The sequence below is a fragment of the Rhincodon typus genome, chromosome 5 (genome assembly GCF_021869965.1).
Source record: "Rhincodon typus isolate 14 chromosome 5, sRhiTyp1.1, whole genome shotgun sequence".
Classification (NCBI taxonomy): domain Eukaryota; kingdom Metazoa; phylum Chordata; class Chondrichthyes; order Orectolobiformes; family Rhincodontidae; genus Rhincodon; species Rhincodon typus.
The window spans coordinates 99,060,264-99,077,298 of record NC_063336.1 but is presented as its reverse complement, the minus strand read 5'-3'; the positions used below and the strand labels follow the sequence as shown (position 1 = coordinate 99,077,298).

The following is a 17,035-nucleotide window of genomic DNA, read 5'->3' as shown; positions in this document are numbered from 1 at the left end:
GTTTTATTTTTTCGAAGAGAAGTAGACAAACGGAGAGAGGGGAAAACAAACAAGCGTCTATGCGCTTTAACCTCTCAGGAATGGAGCTCCCCTCTGTAGCAGAAATGTTGCGAAAACCCTGACAGACAACCCAACGTGCTGGCACGTCCCCGCGTCTCCGATTGGGTGTTCGGTGGGCGGGCTCTTACCTCCGGCGAGGAGGCTCGCCGGCCTTGGCTGTCAATCGGGTGACATCACAATGCCCGGGGGTGCCGGGTTCGGTTGAGTGGTCGCGACTGCTTGGTTGTTTCGCTGAGTCTCAGCTGCCGGCTCTCCTGCTTCTGCTGCTGCTCCCACCGCAAAAGTGAGCGTTCACCCAGAGGCTGAGCGGCTGCTGCGATGCGCTGGAAACTCCGCTGTCTTTTCCTGGCAGTAGCATGGCTCTTCGTGGCCGCCTTCCCAACGCGCAGCGCTGCTTGCCCGAGCCGGTGCCTTTGTTTCCGCACCACGGTGAGGTGCATGCATCTCACGCTGGAGCACATACCTGCTGTCTCCCCGCAAACGACTATCTTGTAAGTATGTCTTAAACACACCCATAAACACAGGCTCGGCGCTGACCGACTTTGCTGCCGTCGCCTTGAGAGATCAGATGCAGCAGCAAATCCGAGCCACTCTGCTCGATTGATGCTTGCTGTTGAGGAGTAGGTGTGCAAACGTTGTGTATGTTTGCTCATTCGACACTGAAGTTAGTTTGAAAACATTTCTCCGAGGTTGTAGACTCGTTTCTGTCCCTCTTGCATCTGTGGATTGTCTTTCTGATTTTGCAGAGGTCGGTGCACTCTATAGATTGGGAGGTTTCTGTCTTTCGCTCTAACCGGAGCCATACACGTAACTGTCAGTACTTAAAGCGTTTAACAGATTTTAGTTTGCGAGGAAGCTGGTGGAATACCGAAGAGCTGCTGATAAATGGGATGTGCTAAAACCGAGCCAGAGGTATTGTTGAGTGGAAAATATAGGCACGGCACATCTGGATGACTGGGAAGCTATTTGAGGTGTTATCCTATGATCTGAAGCCACATTTTAAATCAAGAGGCAAAAAAAGGGGAAAAACCTTGCATGTAACTATTTAGATTTCGTTGCAAGTACAAAATCTCATCTAGGGCCGCCTGCCAGAGGTCGCTTGGAGTTAATCACTTCTCTCTATTCACTCCGATTCGACCCATTGACCAAGTGAACCCGCTTTCTGTTTGGTGAAAACAAAAGTAATGTTTTGTGCCTGACCTGGAAACTGTGGGCAACTGGATTGAAATCAGTCAAACATATAGGTGGCAGCTTTTCAAAAATTCTGAATAAACGGTTACTTGGAAGAAAGAGAAGTTATATTTAATAGCAAGTGCTTCCAAAGAGCAGCGGATTGTATGTTTTTTTGAATTGTCGCTGAGTTGTGGCTCACTTTTGGGAGTGGGGAAGAAATTGGAAGGCGTAATGGAAACGTTACGGGTTCAGGAAGCACTTTTTTTTGCATCGAAGTGCTGTTGCACATTTCCAGAATGACTGGACTTCATTCCCACAATGGAATACAAATACTGGTATCGAATGTTCAACGGGAGGGGGCAGGGATAACTCTCCTGTTTGCGTTACAGCTTAAACACGGGCTGCCTGTTAGAAGGATGCCTTGTTAAGTTTTGAGTGCAGATCAAGCCATGCCTTAAATCCGATATCTATAATTTTGCCTTTTTTACTGGCCTGGGAGGGAAGTGTTTCCCCTCTGTAACTGCTCTTAACCCCCTGCCCTCTTGGGGACTCTAGAATTTGTTTCACTAAATATACATTGATTGGATTGATGCTGTCTTTCTGGCGAGGGCAAAAGGTTAATAATATGTTTTGTGACCGAGTTTGAGGTAGTTTATGAGTCATGCTTTTTTCACTTATTAGAAAGAGGGATTAAAATGAGATTTTTAAAAAAATGCCCCTTATTGACCAAAAAAAAATTTTGTTGGGATTTAATAGGAGACACATTTGACATGCTCATGCTTCATTCATCTTTGGTATCTTCCTTCAGGTGAGTTGACCATATTCTTTGTGCCATTATTATAAGTGATTGGACATTGTTTTAGACTTTTCAGGGAGTTGGTGGTCTAATGGCAGAGTCACTGGACAAGTAATACATAATACTAGGCTAATTTTCTGAGCACATGGATTTAATACCGAGATATTGGGATGTAATACCACCATGCTAGATGGTGAAATTTGAATTAAATGAAAAAAATCTAGAATTAAAAAAAATCTAGCCTAATAGCGACTGTGTGACAGCTGTTAACAAAACCTATCTGGTTCACTAATGTATTTTTGGGAAAGAGATCCACCATCCTTACCTGGTCTGGCCAACATGTGACTCCAGACCACAGCAACGTGGTTGATTCTTAACTGGGCAATAAATATTGGCCTTGCCAGTGATGCCATGTGCAAATAAAAAGACCAATTTTTTTTTATCCATTGCTATCAAACACCATAAAGACCAGCTTTATTTGTCAATTTGTTTATATTGACTTTAATTTCCTGACCATGAAGGATTCTCCTGTCTTGAACATTGGATCAGAATGTAGTCAAGGTCTCCTCACTGGGAAGGAGCAAACCTTTCACTACCAGCACCTTTAGGTATATTTAATGTGTGATCAGATGAAAATGATGTCCAGGAAAGGCCAACTGTCCACTAGCCTTTCGCACAATCATGCTGACAGGAGAATCATGACCAGATATTTCCTGCCTCTACGAGTAATTGGAAAGAGAAAAAAAGTCAGTAAGAGAATCGAGGCCCAAAGGTTGTGGAGGGAATTGTGCATTGGAGAGGGAGATGTGGAATATTTCTCTCCTATCCCCTTGGGCAAACAAAAGTAACCAGATGACCACATTGACTGGACTTGCATTGACTTTGCGATCAATTAATTGCCTTTTTAGTAAAAGTCACCTCAATCTTTGTCCAAAACGTATGTGTTTTGAAGATCTTTAGAGATGCACTCTAAAAAAGTGGCCATGTATTCCAAAAGTTCAACATTCTCTTTGAAAGGGAGAATCATATCATCAAATGCCCCAGGAACTTGCCAAGTTAGATTGGGCAGAGTGGAAATGGGGAGCAGAGCTGGGGGTGGCTGTGAGATGAGGTGGGGGAGAGAATTGTGGTGCAACTGTAGAGTTAGACTTTCAAATGTCAAGTGAATGTAGCAGCTCATCACTGAACTTTCTAGACTTCTTGATGGCAAATGAATACCGAGCAAGATATTTTGTGGTGTAATTTTAATTAAATCTACCATTGAATGAAAATTTTGCATTTTACAGCTAACACAATGAAAATGATCTTGTTTCATTGAAGCAATGTAAAATATACATGCACAACATTTCTTTGTCCTAACATCAAGGTAGACCTGAATGGTGGAAGGATTTGGTATAAAGTCGGTCATCAACACCTTTGTTTTCCATGGAAATAAAATAAAGAACTGGGGACGCTGACAACCTGAAACAGAAACAGAAATTGCTGCAGAAACTCAGCAGGTCTGGCAGCATCTGTGGAGAGAAAGCAAAGTCAATAGTTCGAGTTCAGTGACCCTTCTTTAAAACATTGACCTTGCTTTCTCTTCACAGCTACTGCCAGCCCTGCTGAGTTTCTGCAGCAATTTCTGTTTTTGTTCCGTTTTCTACGGTGTGCCTTGGTCTTGTCCATCTTCTTGGAAGTTTGGTACAGAGCTGGTTTTACATTGAAATAATTACATTTTCATTTTACATTCCAAGTTTTTGCATTGGTCATTCAGAAATGTATTCTGAAAAGAGTGATGGGTATTTTTTGCTGTGACAATGTAACCCTGATATCTTTTGCTCTGCCAGTAATGCTGCATTAAATTGCAACTCCTTGTTGGTATGTGTGTGTGTTATTTTTTTGGGGGGTGGAATGTATGATGGGAGTACTAATTTGATTAAAACCAGAAGTTTCTGGAAAAACTCAGCAGGTCAGAGGAAAGGTCACCGGACCTGAAACATTAACTCTGATTTTTCTTTACAGATGCTGCCAGATCTGCTGAGCTTTTCCAGCAACTTTTGTATTTGTTCCTGATTTACAGCATCTGCAGTTCTTTCGGTTTCTACTAATTTGATCCTTTGACATTGCTGCCACAAATATTTTTTGATAGATATGTTCTTAAGTGTATTGGTGTGAAAACTGTTGTGGTAGAACCACACATTGAATATGTAAGATTCCTAATTTTACAAGGTTATAAAATGTGATGTGCTGTTGCATGTTTTTGATGTGGAGTAATTTGGAGCAGTGCCAGCTTAGATTCAAACAGCATTTACAGCCAAACAGGGGAAATAAAATCAGATATGTGTTGGAGCTACTTTTATTGCTGGAGTGCTGGAAATACCATGAATGCTGTTTTTTTTAGCAGAATCTTTCAAGCAAAAGTTGACTTAATTTGGTACACAGAAATTCACATTCTTTTTGTCACACTATAAATCAAGAATCTTTAGTGTGATTACTGTTTTCATACGGACTGTTCTGTTGGCTTTCAGATTAAAATTGCCGAAGCATTATTGACATTTGGAGAGTATGTTTTCAGTGAGTTGTATTTGTCTTCAATTTTGTATAAATATGTACATTGAAACTGACGATGACTTACTGCAGTTTATACACTTAAAATCTCCTTGTTTTTACTTTTTGTTTCATACTATCAAAGAGGATTTTATGTGATGTCAGTTTATGTAAATGAGTCACAGACAACACTAAAGTTTAAGTTCAATTATAATAGCTCAGATCATCGTAGATAAATTGTGGCATGTTGACAACATAAGCAGTTATTTTCACGCAAATTGGCCTGCAAATTCAGGAAAAGGAAAAAGAAAAGTAGCTTCAGTTGCAAATTTTTGAACTCACTTGTGATTCTCCTGTTTACTTTGTGTAGACAACACATTGCATTTGCCTTCACTGCTGTTTTCGAGTTCTTGTTGAAATTACAAATTAATTCTCCATTAAGCTCGTTGCAGATAGTTTAACCACGTATTGACAGCATAAGTACATTTTCATCAATGTGATTTATCACTGCAAGATAATCCAATTTTCTCCTTCCCGAAATGGATCTGCTTAAACTGTGCTTTCATTACTGTGCGTACCTGGAGCAAATTGTACTTTGAGATTCTTAAAATTACTAATTTTAAAAGTGACAAATTGAGGATTGACGGCTTGCTGAGTTACAACCAAGAACATCTATTAGCAGCTTTTATCTCCTTTCTGTTTCGTGGACTCATTTGCAAGCCTTGATGTGCTGTGTCTTAAAAGATCTTTGGCCAGATTTTCTGAGGAATGGCACCCACACTCAGATTACCACTGCGCTCTTTCTTTTATGGTAAGAATGAGCACCTTATTTCTAACAGAAGATCTCTTTATTAGTGCTGCTCCAGAGATGTGGAGTGTCCTTTAAATCTGTCGGCTGCCTTGTAGTGCAGGGTAGTCAAGCCATGCGCCTCTTTCACAGCAGTCAGTGCTGTTTTCTGTGATTTTAATGTCCAGCCGCACAGGGAGCCACTTTTGACAGTAGACAGGTAAATGATGGAGTGTTTAGAGGTGGGTGGAGGTTATTGGGTACAGGTGTTCAGTGCATGTTGGGAAAGCAGCGGAGGGGAGGGTGCTTGATGCCGGGGCAGCGGATGTGGTGTCATGGATCGCTGAAAGGTGGGGGGAGAGTCACGTCTCGAGGGTAGTGGATCAGGGCCGGGGTCTCAGCAGGGAGAGAGGGGTGCTGAGACAGATTCTGTATGTTGTAAGCTGCCTTCCCTCAAAATTTATTTTGCTGCATGGACCCCTGAGGTTGGCTGGCGCGTGGGAATGGAAGTCACTGTGCAGCATACCAGTCTGCAGGTGTGGACCCCTCAAAGTGGCAATGCAGCAGTGCAGCCTAGGGTGGAAGAGGTGTGTGTGTGTGTGTGTGTGTGTGTGTGTGTGTGTGTGTGTGTGTGTGTGTGTGTTGGGGGGGGGGGGGGGGGGGGGTGCGGGGGTGGGGGGGGGGGGGGGGTGGGGGGGGTGTTGGGGGAGTGGTGGATCATGGTAATTGGTGTTGTGGCATGTTCGGGTCGGGTTTGTTACATGAAGTTTCTAAATCATCTCATCTTTCCTGTCTAACTATTAACTGAAGCATAACCCTGTCAATTCTCAGATTTTAAATAGATACGTTTGGAAGGTTCCAGGTGTAGGGGAACTGACTACCAGAATCTCATTTTCCTCGGGTGTGTTAAATCGGAGATTCCTAGGATCTCGTTGGACAACTCCCATCCATGTTGCAGAAATGTCTCTCTGGCCATAGGGAAATATGAACCAGTATTACTAACCTAAGTCAGGACATGACCATCATTGCAGTTGATGTTTTTAAGCATGTACAGTATCAGAAATGAAGTACATCATTTTAAGGGAAAATCAAAATTTGATGATTGCCAAACAGAAATCTGCAGACCACACTGAATCTTTCAATCTCGAAACTTAAAATGCCTAATGTGTTCGCTGGCGCCACTGTGCCAAACAAAAGTATGTGTCTTGCATTTATATGGCACAAATTTCAACTGCAGGATATCCTACAGAAATTCAATACTTTTAAAGTAGCATCCCTGTTGGAAAATAGGGAAATAGAGTGCCGCCTTTGCATGCAGCAAGTTCCTACAAACAGCATAGAGAAAAAAAAGTGACCAAAGGATTTTTTTTAGCTGATTAATCAACATTGACAAGGAACCTCGGAGAACTCCTCTTGTAATTAAACATGCTGTAAAATTTTCATGTCTCATCTCAAATACAAATCTCTCCACTGTGCTGCATTCTGTCAGTATCGCACAAGAAGTTTGCCTTTCTAATCTCTTGAGTGGACTTGAACGCTCAACCTTTTTGGATTGCAGAGGATATATGACAGGTCATTCAGCTCAAGAAGTTCTTGCTGGTGTTTTTGTTCCACTCAAGCCTCCTCCTATCCTTCATTTAAAGGCATCATTGTAACCCTCTGTTATAATTATTTGTAGTACACTTGTCTGGCTTCTTCACAAGAGGAAACAATTTCTCTGTATTCACTTGATCAAAACCTTTCAGAATATAAAAGCGGTGTATCAGCTCGGCTTCCTTTGTTCAAGGGGAAAGGGACCCAACCTATCAATCCTCTTGTGATAGAAATAAACATGTATTGTCCTCCTTAAACTTCCTTGCACCTTGCCAGTGTCTCCACCTCCTTTTTGTAACACAGTGACCAGAACTGCATTAAGTGTAAAGTAACCAGAGTTTGTTACTGATTTAGCACAAATTCTCTACTTTTCAATTCTCTCCCTGGAGAAATAAAGCCTGGTGATTTGTTAGCTTGTCTTTATGGCCTTCCTAACTGGGGGTGCGATTTTTAGTTATTGATTTATTTGTGCTCTGATCGGTTTGATCCTCTTACCGATTTTATTCTGCACTGTCCCATGTAATATATGACCTCTCCCTCCTACCAAAATGTCTTCCTTCGTATAAATCAGTATTAAACTTGACTTGCCAATTACTTGCATTTTTACCAAGTTTGTTAACGTCCTGTAATTTGTTACAATCCCCCTGACTTTTGACTATTCTCCATGGCTCCCAATTTGGTGAAATCCGCAAAATTAGAAATTTCATTTTGGATTCCAAAGCTCAAATCATGAATGTAATTTTTTTTTGAATAATGGTCGTTCTAACACAGATCCCTTTGGAACATGACATCCCATCTTCAGCCACTCTTTGCGCAGATGTTATGTTCTCTGCCTTGAAGCCAGTTCATAATACATTTCTGATTTGTTTTTTGACTCCATGTTCTGTGACCTGTTTCATTGTCCATTATGGCATGAATTATTGAAGGCCTTTGAAAACCCGCATAAGTAACGTCTTGTGCATTGTCGTTGTCTACTGTCTCTGTCACCTCTTCAAAAACTTCAATCAAGTTGGTCAGGCTAGATTTCCCCTTTTGAAATCCATGCTATTTTTAGACATTCTTTTATTCTTTCCTTAGTAGGGATATCTGTTATTTTCCCTACCACTGATGTTAATTAACATTAAATAATTTTGTCTTTAATTGCTGTGCCTGAAACAATGGACACATTGTAACTACCTCTGTAAAGGTTATCGAGTGACACACCATGCAGTTCAAATTACTTATTTGCTTGGCTGAAAATGGTAACTAGACTGGTTCTGGGGCTGAAATCATATCGGAGTGGTTTGTGAACTATTGATGAAGATCTTCTTTTAATCCCATCCATGAATTTGTAATTCAGAAATCTGATGGAAAGATATTCATTTCATATTAGTTATGGCGCACGGTCATTTAGAGGGAAGGTAGTGTTCATTTTGCAGTGAAATATTTTTTATTTAGTTTGATCTAATTTCTGAAGAGTGTTTGGCTAACATGATTTAAATTTTGAGGCCTGTGTTCCATCACCTATTGATGCTTTCAAAATGTTGTGGAACTGAAAGAATTTCTGTGTATGATTACTGCAGTTTAACTACTGTGACTTGAAGCCAGTTAACTTAAACATTGAAAGGGTTTGATTCAAACTGGTGTGACCAGGTGAACATGACTGCCTGAGGCAGGATTTGATATGTTAGATTTGGAAGCAGGGTACAAAACAAAAAGGAGAAAGCCCCAGCCTGAAACAATAGGAAATAACTCTTCTGTGGAATTCGCCACAGTTTGGTTTTCCATTCTTTGTGCTGTTGTTGGAATGCAAAGCCAGAAATCCCTAAAGCACTGTAAATTCCTGCAGATGTCTGTAGTGTTTTTCAGTGACAGTGGATGCAAAAGTAGGGCTTTTTTGTTTGTTTCCCAAGTGTTGTAGGATATAACGTTTTCTTCTCCCACTTCCAAAATGCAACCTGTCTGCTTTTGGATAGCTCACATTTTGAAATGAAAGTATAAGACCATAAAGCATAGCAGCAGACATTAGGCCATTTAGTCCATCAAGTCTGCCCTGCTATCAATCATGGCTGATAAGTTTCTCAACCCCATTCTCCCGCTTTCTCCCTGTAACCCTTGATCCCCTTGATAATCAAGAACCTATCTATCTCTGTCTTAAATATACTCAAAGACCTGGCCTCTACAGATTTCTGAGGCAGTGAGTTCCATAGATTCACCGCTCTCTGGCTGAAGGATTTTCTACCTATCTCAATTCTGAAGGATCTTTCCTTTACTCTAAGGCTGTGCCCTCGGTCCTAGTCTCTCCTACCAATGCAAACATCTTCCCAACATCTACTCTGTCCGGGCCATTCAGTGTTCTGTAAGTTTCAATTAGATCCCCCCTCATCCTTCTAAATTCCATTGAGTATAGAACCAGAGTCCTCAAACATTCCTTATATGTTAAGCATTTCATTCCTGGGACCCTTCTTGTGAACCTCCTCTGAATCCACTCCAGGGCCAGTACATCCTTCCTGAGATATGAGGCCCAAAACTGCACACAATACTCCAAGTGTGGCCTGACCAGAGCCTTACACATTTTTTTTTATATTCAAGCCCTCTCAAAATAAGTGCCAGCATTTCATTTGCCTTCCTGACTACTGACTCCGCCTGCAAGTTTACCTTGAGAGAATCCTGGACAAGAACTCCCAAGTCTCTTTGCACTTAAGATTTCTGAATTTTCTCCCCATTTAGAAAATAGTCCATTCGTCTATTCTTCTTACCAGATTGCATGACCTTACACTTTCCCATGTTGTACTCCATCTGCCACTTCCTTGCCCACTCTCCTAACCTGTCCAAATTCTTCTGCAGCTTCCCCGCCTCCTCAATACTACCTGCCCCTCTATCTATCTTTGTATCATCTACAAACTTAGCCAGAATGCCCTCAGTTCCTTCATCGAGATTCTTAACGTATAAAGTGAAAAGTGACCCTTGTGGAACTCCACTTGTCACCAGCTGCCATCCTGAGAAAAACCCTTTTATCCCCACGGTCGGTCTTTTGCCAGACAGCCAATCTTCTATCCATGCTAACACCTTGCCTCTAACTCCATGAGCCCTTATCTTACTGAGCAGCCTTCTGTGCGGCACCCTGTCAAAGGCCTTCTTGAAGCCCAGGTAGATAACATCCATTGGCTCTCCTTGATCTAACCAGCTTGTTACATCTGTTAGAATTCTTTGAGGATTTGTCAGGCATGACCTCCCCTTGATGAAACCATGCTGACTTTGCCCTATTTTGCCATGCACTTCCAAGTATTCAGAAATCTCATCCTTCACAATGGACTCTAAAATCTTACCCACGACCAAGGTTAGGCTAATTGGCCTGTAATTTTCCATCTTTTGGCTTACTCCCTTTTTAAACAGGGGTATCATGTTAGCTATTTTCCAGTCCTCTGGGACCCTCCCTGACTCTAGTGATTCCTGAAAGATCACCACCAATGCCTCCACTATCTCTTCAGCTATCTCCTTAAGAACTCTGGGATGTAGTCCATCTGGTCCAGGTGATTTATCCACCTTCAGGCCATTCAGTTTTTCTAGCACCTTCTCCTTAGTGTTGGCCACCATACTCATGTTTGCCCCCTGTCTGTCTTGAATTTTTGGCATATTACTCGTGTCTTCCACCGTGAAGACTGACGCAAAGTAATTATTCAGTACCTCAGCCATTTCCTTGATTCCCGCTACTATCTCTCCAGCATCATTTTCCAGCAGTCCAATATCCACTTTTGCCTCCATCCACTTTTGCCTCTCTTTTACCCTTTGTATATTCAAAGAAACTCTTACAATCTTCCTTTATATTGCTAGCTAGCTTAGCTTCATATTTAATCTTCTCCCTCCTTATTTCATTTTTTGTTGTCCTCGGTTGGTTTTTGTAAGCTTCCCAATCCACTGACTTCCCACTGCTCTTTGCCACATTATGCGCTTTTTTCTTTTGTTTTTATGCTATCCCTGACTTCCCCCATCAGCCATATTTGCCTCAACCTTCCTGTACCATGCTTCTTTTTCCTAGGGATGAATTTTTGCTGTGTCTCCTGAATTACTCCCAGAAACTGCTGCCATCACTGTTCTGCTATCTTTCCTGCTCGGCTCCTCTCCCAGTCAGTTCTCCCCCAGCTCCTCCCTCATACCTCTGCAGTTTCCTTTATTCAGCTGTAATACCATTACATCTGATTCTATCTTCTCCCTCTCAAACTTCAGAGTGAATTCAATCACATTATGGTCACTGTCTTCTAAGGGTTCCTTCACCTTAAGCTCCCTTATCAAGTCTGCCTCACTGCACAACACTAAATCCAGTATTGCCTGTTCCCTCCTGGGCTCCACCACAAGCTGCTCCAAGAAGTCATCTCGTAAGACATTCTACAAATTCCTTTTCTTGCAATCCACTACCAACCTGATTTTCCCAGTCCACCTGCATATTGAGGTCCCCCATGATCACCATAACTTTGCCTTTCTTACACACCTTTTCTGTCTCCGGGTGTATTTTGCGCCCCAGCTCCTGACCACTGTTTGGAGGCCTGTACATAACTCCAACTATGGTGTTTTTACCTTTGCACTTCCTTAATTCTACTCACAACGATTCTACACCATCTGACCCTACTTCATTTCTTACTATTGATTTAATTTCATTTCTTACTAAGGCAACCCCACCCCCTCAGCCCATCTGCCTATCTTTTCGATAGGATGTATATCCTTGGATATTCAGCTCCCAATCCTGATCCCCTTGCAGCCACATCTCCGTGATGCCTACCACATCATACTTGCCAATTTTGCCCTGCGCCACAAGCTCATTTACCTTATTCCTTATACAGTGTGCATTCAGATATAACACCTTCAGTCCTGTACTAACCTTCTCTCTTCTCATTGTCATTCGTTTATCCAGTGTGCTTGAAGTTTGATTCGTAACCCTTTCCAAATACTGTCCTATTTGTGTCTGTGCTGGAGACTTTAATAACCTCATCTGAGTTCTCCTTTCCCATCATTTTTTTCACATTTTTCCACACATAAAATCTACCCCTACAAAACTTAGCCTGTTGCTTTGTTTGCCACTGGGGTAAATTTTACCCTTCCCTTCTCCCCCATTTTCTCGTTTAAAGTCCTGTTGACCAGCCTATTTACTCTTTTCACTAGAACATTGGTCCCAGCTCGGTTCAGGTGGAGACCGTCCCAGCGGTACAGATCCCTCTTGTTCCAATACTGCTGCTAGTGCCCCATGAAAACGAACCCCTCTTTCCCGCTCCAGTCTTTTAGCCACATGTTTACTTCCCTTATTCTCATGTCCCTATGTCAATTAGCACATGGCTCAGGCAGTAATCCGGAGATTATAGCCCTTGAGGACCTGCTCTTTAATTTGGTTCCTAGCTCCTGATAACTCCTGAACAGGTCCTCTTTCCTCGTCTTGCTTAAGTTGTTTGTTTTGACATGGACCACAACAACTGGGTCGTCCTCCTCCCGCTCCAATATCCTTTCAGGCCAGTCAGAGATATCCCTTACCCTGGCACCGGGCAGGCAACGCACCAGCAGGACTCTCGATCCTGCTTACAAAAGATACTATATATTCCCCTGATTATACTCCTACAACTACCACTTGTCTTTTTGCTCCCCCCTCTTGAATGGCCTCCCATGCCACGGTGCAGTGGTCAGTTGGCTCATCCTTCCTTCAGCCCTTTTCCTCATCCACATAGGAAGAAAATACCTCGTACCTGTTGGAGAAGGTCAAAAGCTGAGTCTCCTCTGTCCCTGACTGCAGGATCCCTTTACCTGCCTCGCTTACAGTCGCACCCTGCTGTCCCTGGCCACTGACCAAATTTGAAGTACTTAATCTACCAGGGTGTGACTGCCTCCTGAAACACAGTGTCCAGGTACTTCTATCCCTCCCAGATATGCCACAGTATCTGAAACAACTCCGAGCCAAAGTTCCTCGAGCAACCAACACTTGCTGCAGATGTGGTCACCACAGTTCGCAATGGGACCAGCCAGCTCCCACACTATACAGCTACAGCACATCATCTGCCCAGCCATCTCTATTTAGTTAAATACTTTATTAATGTATATAATTTTTTTATAACAAGTTCATTAAATTTATTGGTACTTCTTTGCTGTGCTCTTTTTCAAATTTAGTGCAGATTTCCTACCAGCCAATCAGGTCACAGCCTCCCTGTGATGTCCACTCCAGGTTTTTTGCAGCTACAGTGCCCCAAGCTCAGTTAGTTTTATACTCACTCTGTGCTGCTGCTCCGTTCTCCGACAGCTTCCTGCCAAATAGGCCGCAATCCCCGATCTCTGGTAGGTTTATACTCACTCTGTGCTGCTGCTCCATTCTCCGACAGCTTCCCGCCAACTAGGCCGCAATCCCCGATCTCTGGTAGTTTTATACTCGCTCTGTGCTGCTGCTCCATTCTCCGTCAGCTTCCCGCCAACTAGGCCACAATCCCCAAGCTTCGGTAGTTTTCTACTCACTCTGTGCTGCAGCCCTGCTCTCTGACAGCTTCCCACTGACTAGGCCGCGATCCCGATCTCTGGTAGGTTTATACTCACTCTGTGCTGCTTCTATGCCCTCCAACAGCTTCCCACTGACTAGGCTGTGACATCTAAAGTTCCATTTTGTTAGTAGGAGTGACTGGTCTCTGCAAATTTGTTCACTTATTATCATGAAGCAGCAAGTGAGAACTTGTCTAGGAAATGAAGTTGATATGAGCAAAGTAGTCCATTTCATAAAAAAATTGCCACTGGAGGGTGTATTCCTGAGTTTGAAGACCTCGACAGTTGCATGTGACATTTTCAACTGTTCCTGATTACAGCTATTTTTATGAATCGCTAGTTGTCAGTCATCTAAAGTGCTTAACTGGTTAAAAACGAGTAGGTGATTGAGTAGCTCCATTGTACAGACCAATCATTGCCAGCAATCCTTTGTTTACAGAATAATTCTTCCTTGTGAATGCTTGAAGCTTGAGTGACATATACATGGGTTTACAAATGGCTTACGTGCTCCATCTTAGCCTAGCAGGCTCTCCCTCACCAGAGGTACATGTGACTGGCCAGTAGAAGTGGTGGAAGTTTGCCACGTCAAGGAGCTATCCTGTATTTCCGTGTCTTTTGCTGTTTTATCTCAGTGGCTACTCAGATTGGTTTGAAGGGTTTTGTCTTCTTTTTTTATGATGCTTGTCATTTTCATTGCATTTGAGCATCTACTCCTCTAGTCACAGAGTCATAGAGCCAGAGAGCTGTACAGCACGGTAACAGAAGCTTTGGTCCAACTCGTCCATGCTGACCAGATATCCTAAATTAATCTGGTCCCGTTTGCCAGCATGTGGCCCATATCCCTCTAAACCCTTCCTATTCATATACCCATCCAGGTGCCTTTTAAATGTTGTAATTATACCAGCCTCTACCACTTCCTCTGGCAGCTCATTCCATACACGCACCTCCCTCTGCCTGAAAAGTTGTCCCTTAGCTCCCTTTTATATCTTTTCTCTCTCACCTTAAACCTATGCCGTCTAGTTTTGGACCCCCCCACCCTGGAGAAAAGACCAAATCTATTTATCCTATCCGTGGCCCTCATGGTTTTATAAATCTCCGTAAGGTCACCCCTCAGCCTCTGACGCTCCAGGGAAAATAGCCCAATCCTATTCAGCCTCTCCCTCTAGCTCAAATGTTCCAATCCTGGCAACATCCTTATACATCTTTTCTGAACCCTTTCAAGTTTCACAACATCTTTCCAGAATTGCACTCAGTATTCCAAAAGTGACCTAACCAATGCCCTAAATTGACGCAACATGACCTCCCAGCTCCTATATTCAATGCACTGACCAATAAAGGCAAACATACCAAGCGCCTTCTTCACTATCCTGTCTACTGGCGACTCCACTTTCAAGAAACAATGAACCTGCACTCCGAGGTTGCTTTGTTCAGCAACACTCCCCAGGACCTTACCATTAAGTGTATCATTCCTGCCCTGATTTGCGTTTCCAAAATGCATCATCTCACATTTATCTAAATTAAACTCCATCTGCCACTCGTTGGCCCATTGGCCCATCTGATCAAGGTCCCGTTTACTCTGAGGTAACCTTCTTCGCTGTCCGCAACACATCCAATTTTGGTGTCATTTACAAACTTACTAACTATACGTCCTATGTCCGCATCCAAATAATTCATATAAATGACAAAAAGCAGTGGACCCAGCAGTGATCCTTGTGGTACACCGCTGGTCGCAGGCCTCCGGTCTGAAAAGCAACCCTCCACCACCACCCTCTGTGTTCTACCTTCGAGGCAGTTCTGTATCCAAATGGCTAGTTCTCCCTGTATTCCATGTGATCTAACCTTGCTAACCTGTCTACCATGAAGAACCTTGTCAAACGCCTTACTGAAGTCCATATAGAACACCTCCACTGTTCTGCCCTCATCAGTCCTCTTCATTACTTCTTCAAAAAACTCATAAAAGTTACTGAGACATGATTTCCCACATACAAAGCCATGTTGACTATCCCTCATCAGTCCCTGCCTTTCCAAATACATTCAGTTGCAAATCGTAATATTTGCTTATTGGAGGCTTTGATATTGCCTTCAAAAGGTTTCCTTTGGCTACTTTGTGAAGGGGCTCCCTGGTGTAACTCTGAGTGGAACATCTCTTGGTTAGTCTTCAGTTAGGTATTCTGACAACATGCCCTTTGAACTGCGGTGGTTCAAGAAGGTGACTCGTTACTACCTTCTCAGGGGCAGTTAGGGTTAGGCAATTAATGCTGCTCAGCCAACAATGCCCACACCCAATAAAAGAATAAGATAACAATACCCTCTTTATCTTGGCTGATGAGAGATTATTGTAACCTCTGTACTTGGTGTGTCTACATCCAGAAAGACATTTAAGTTTGTTCTTCTGTTCACCCATTTGATTTTCAAGTTCTCCTAAGATTGTATTGGTGATGTTCTAGGGACTAGATGTGGTGTCTGAATTAGCCAGCTTGCAAAGTTTGGGGAGAACCACTCCCCAATGGACTATAAGTTTAACGTTGGGTCTATCATGATTTTTAAACCAGAGTGCATGGTGTATGTACAGCTGAGTTTGTATGTTGGATTGAGTGGTGTACCTCTTCATCAGTGTCAGCTTTTTAGGATGGATAGCTTCCAAGATATAGGTCATGAGAGTCATCTTTCAGAAACACTTAAAAACTTGGCAGCTGGAATAAAATGAGGGAAAATGTGAGGTTGTCCACTTGGCAGGGAAGAATAGAAGAGTTAAATATTATTTAAATGGAGAAAAACTGCAGAAAGCTGCCGCAATGAGTTATTTGGGGTTCTGAGTAGAAGACAGACAAAACACCAGCATCAAAGTTCACTGGGTAATAGGGACGGCAAATGGAATGTTTCCCTTAATTTCAAAGTGTTTGAAGTCTAAGAAATTTTGTTAAAACTACACAAGGTACTGTCAGATCAAACCTGGAATACTGTGAACAGTTTTGGTTCCGTTATCTTAAGTTGAGATGTACTGGCAATTGGAGGCAGTCCATACAAGTTTCACTGGGTTAACCCTGGGCTTGGAGGGATTTGCTTATGAGGAGAGGTTGAGTAGTTTGGGCTTGTATTCATTGGACTTTAGAAGAATGAGAAGAAACCTTTTTGAAACATACAATGCTTCAGGGACTTGACAGGGTAGATGCTGAGAAGTTGTTTCCCTTGTGGGAGAATCTAGGATCAAAAAGAGTAATCTCAGAGTAGGGAGTTGTCCACTAAGACAGAGACGAGGTGGAATTTTTTTTTCTCTGCCAGGGTGATGCACCTGTGGAATTCGTTACTACAGAGGGCCATCAAGGCTGGGTCGTTAATATATTCGAGGTTGTAATAGACAGATTTGTAATCATTAAAAGTGTCATGGATTATGGGGATAGAGCAAGAAGGTGGAATTGAGGATTATCAGATCAGCCATGATCTCATTGAATTATCTCAGATCTACTCGATGAGCTGAATAGCCTTCATCAGCTCCTACGCCTTATGGTTTTACCTCACTGTCAATTTCAACAGAAGGTGCTGAATTTGTTACATTTGGAGTAGTTGGTAGAGAAAGGATTTTGATATTCCTGGTTTACTTGGCAAGTCCC

General features: G+C 42.6%; 1 protein-coding gene across 1 annotated transcript in view; it reads left to right on the top strand.

Moving 5' to 3' along the window:
• Positions 1-212: 212 nt before the first annotated feature.
• The window catches only part of LOC109931853 (peroxidasin homolog), a 235,116-nt gene continuing 218,293 nt past the window's right edge, over positions 213-17,035 (top strand). Inside the window, exon 1 of the mRNA XM_048597105.1 lies at positions 213-551. Within this exon, the coding sequence (XP_048453062.1) occupies positions 379-551 (173 nt within the window). The 5' untranslated portion in view covers positions 213-378. The remainder of the gene's footprint in view (positions 552-17,035) is intronic.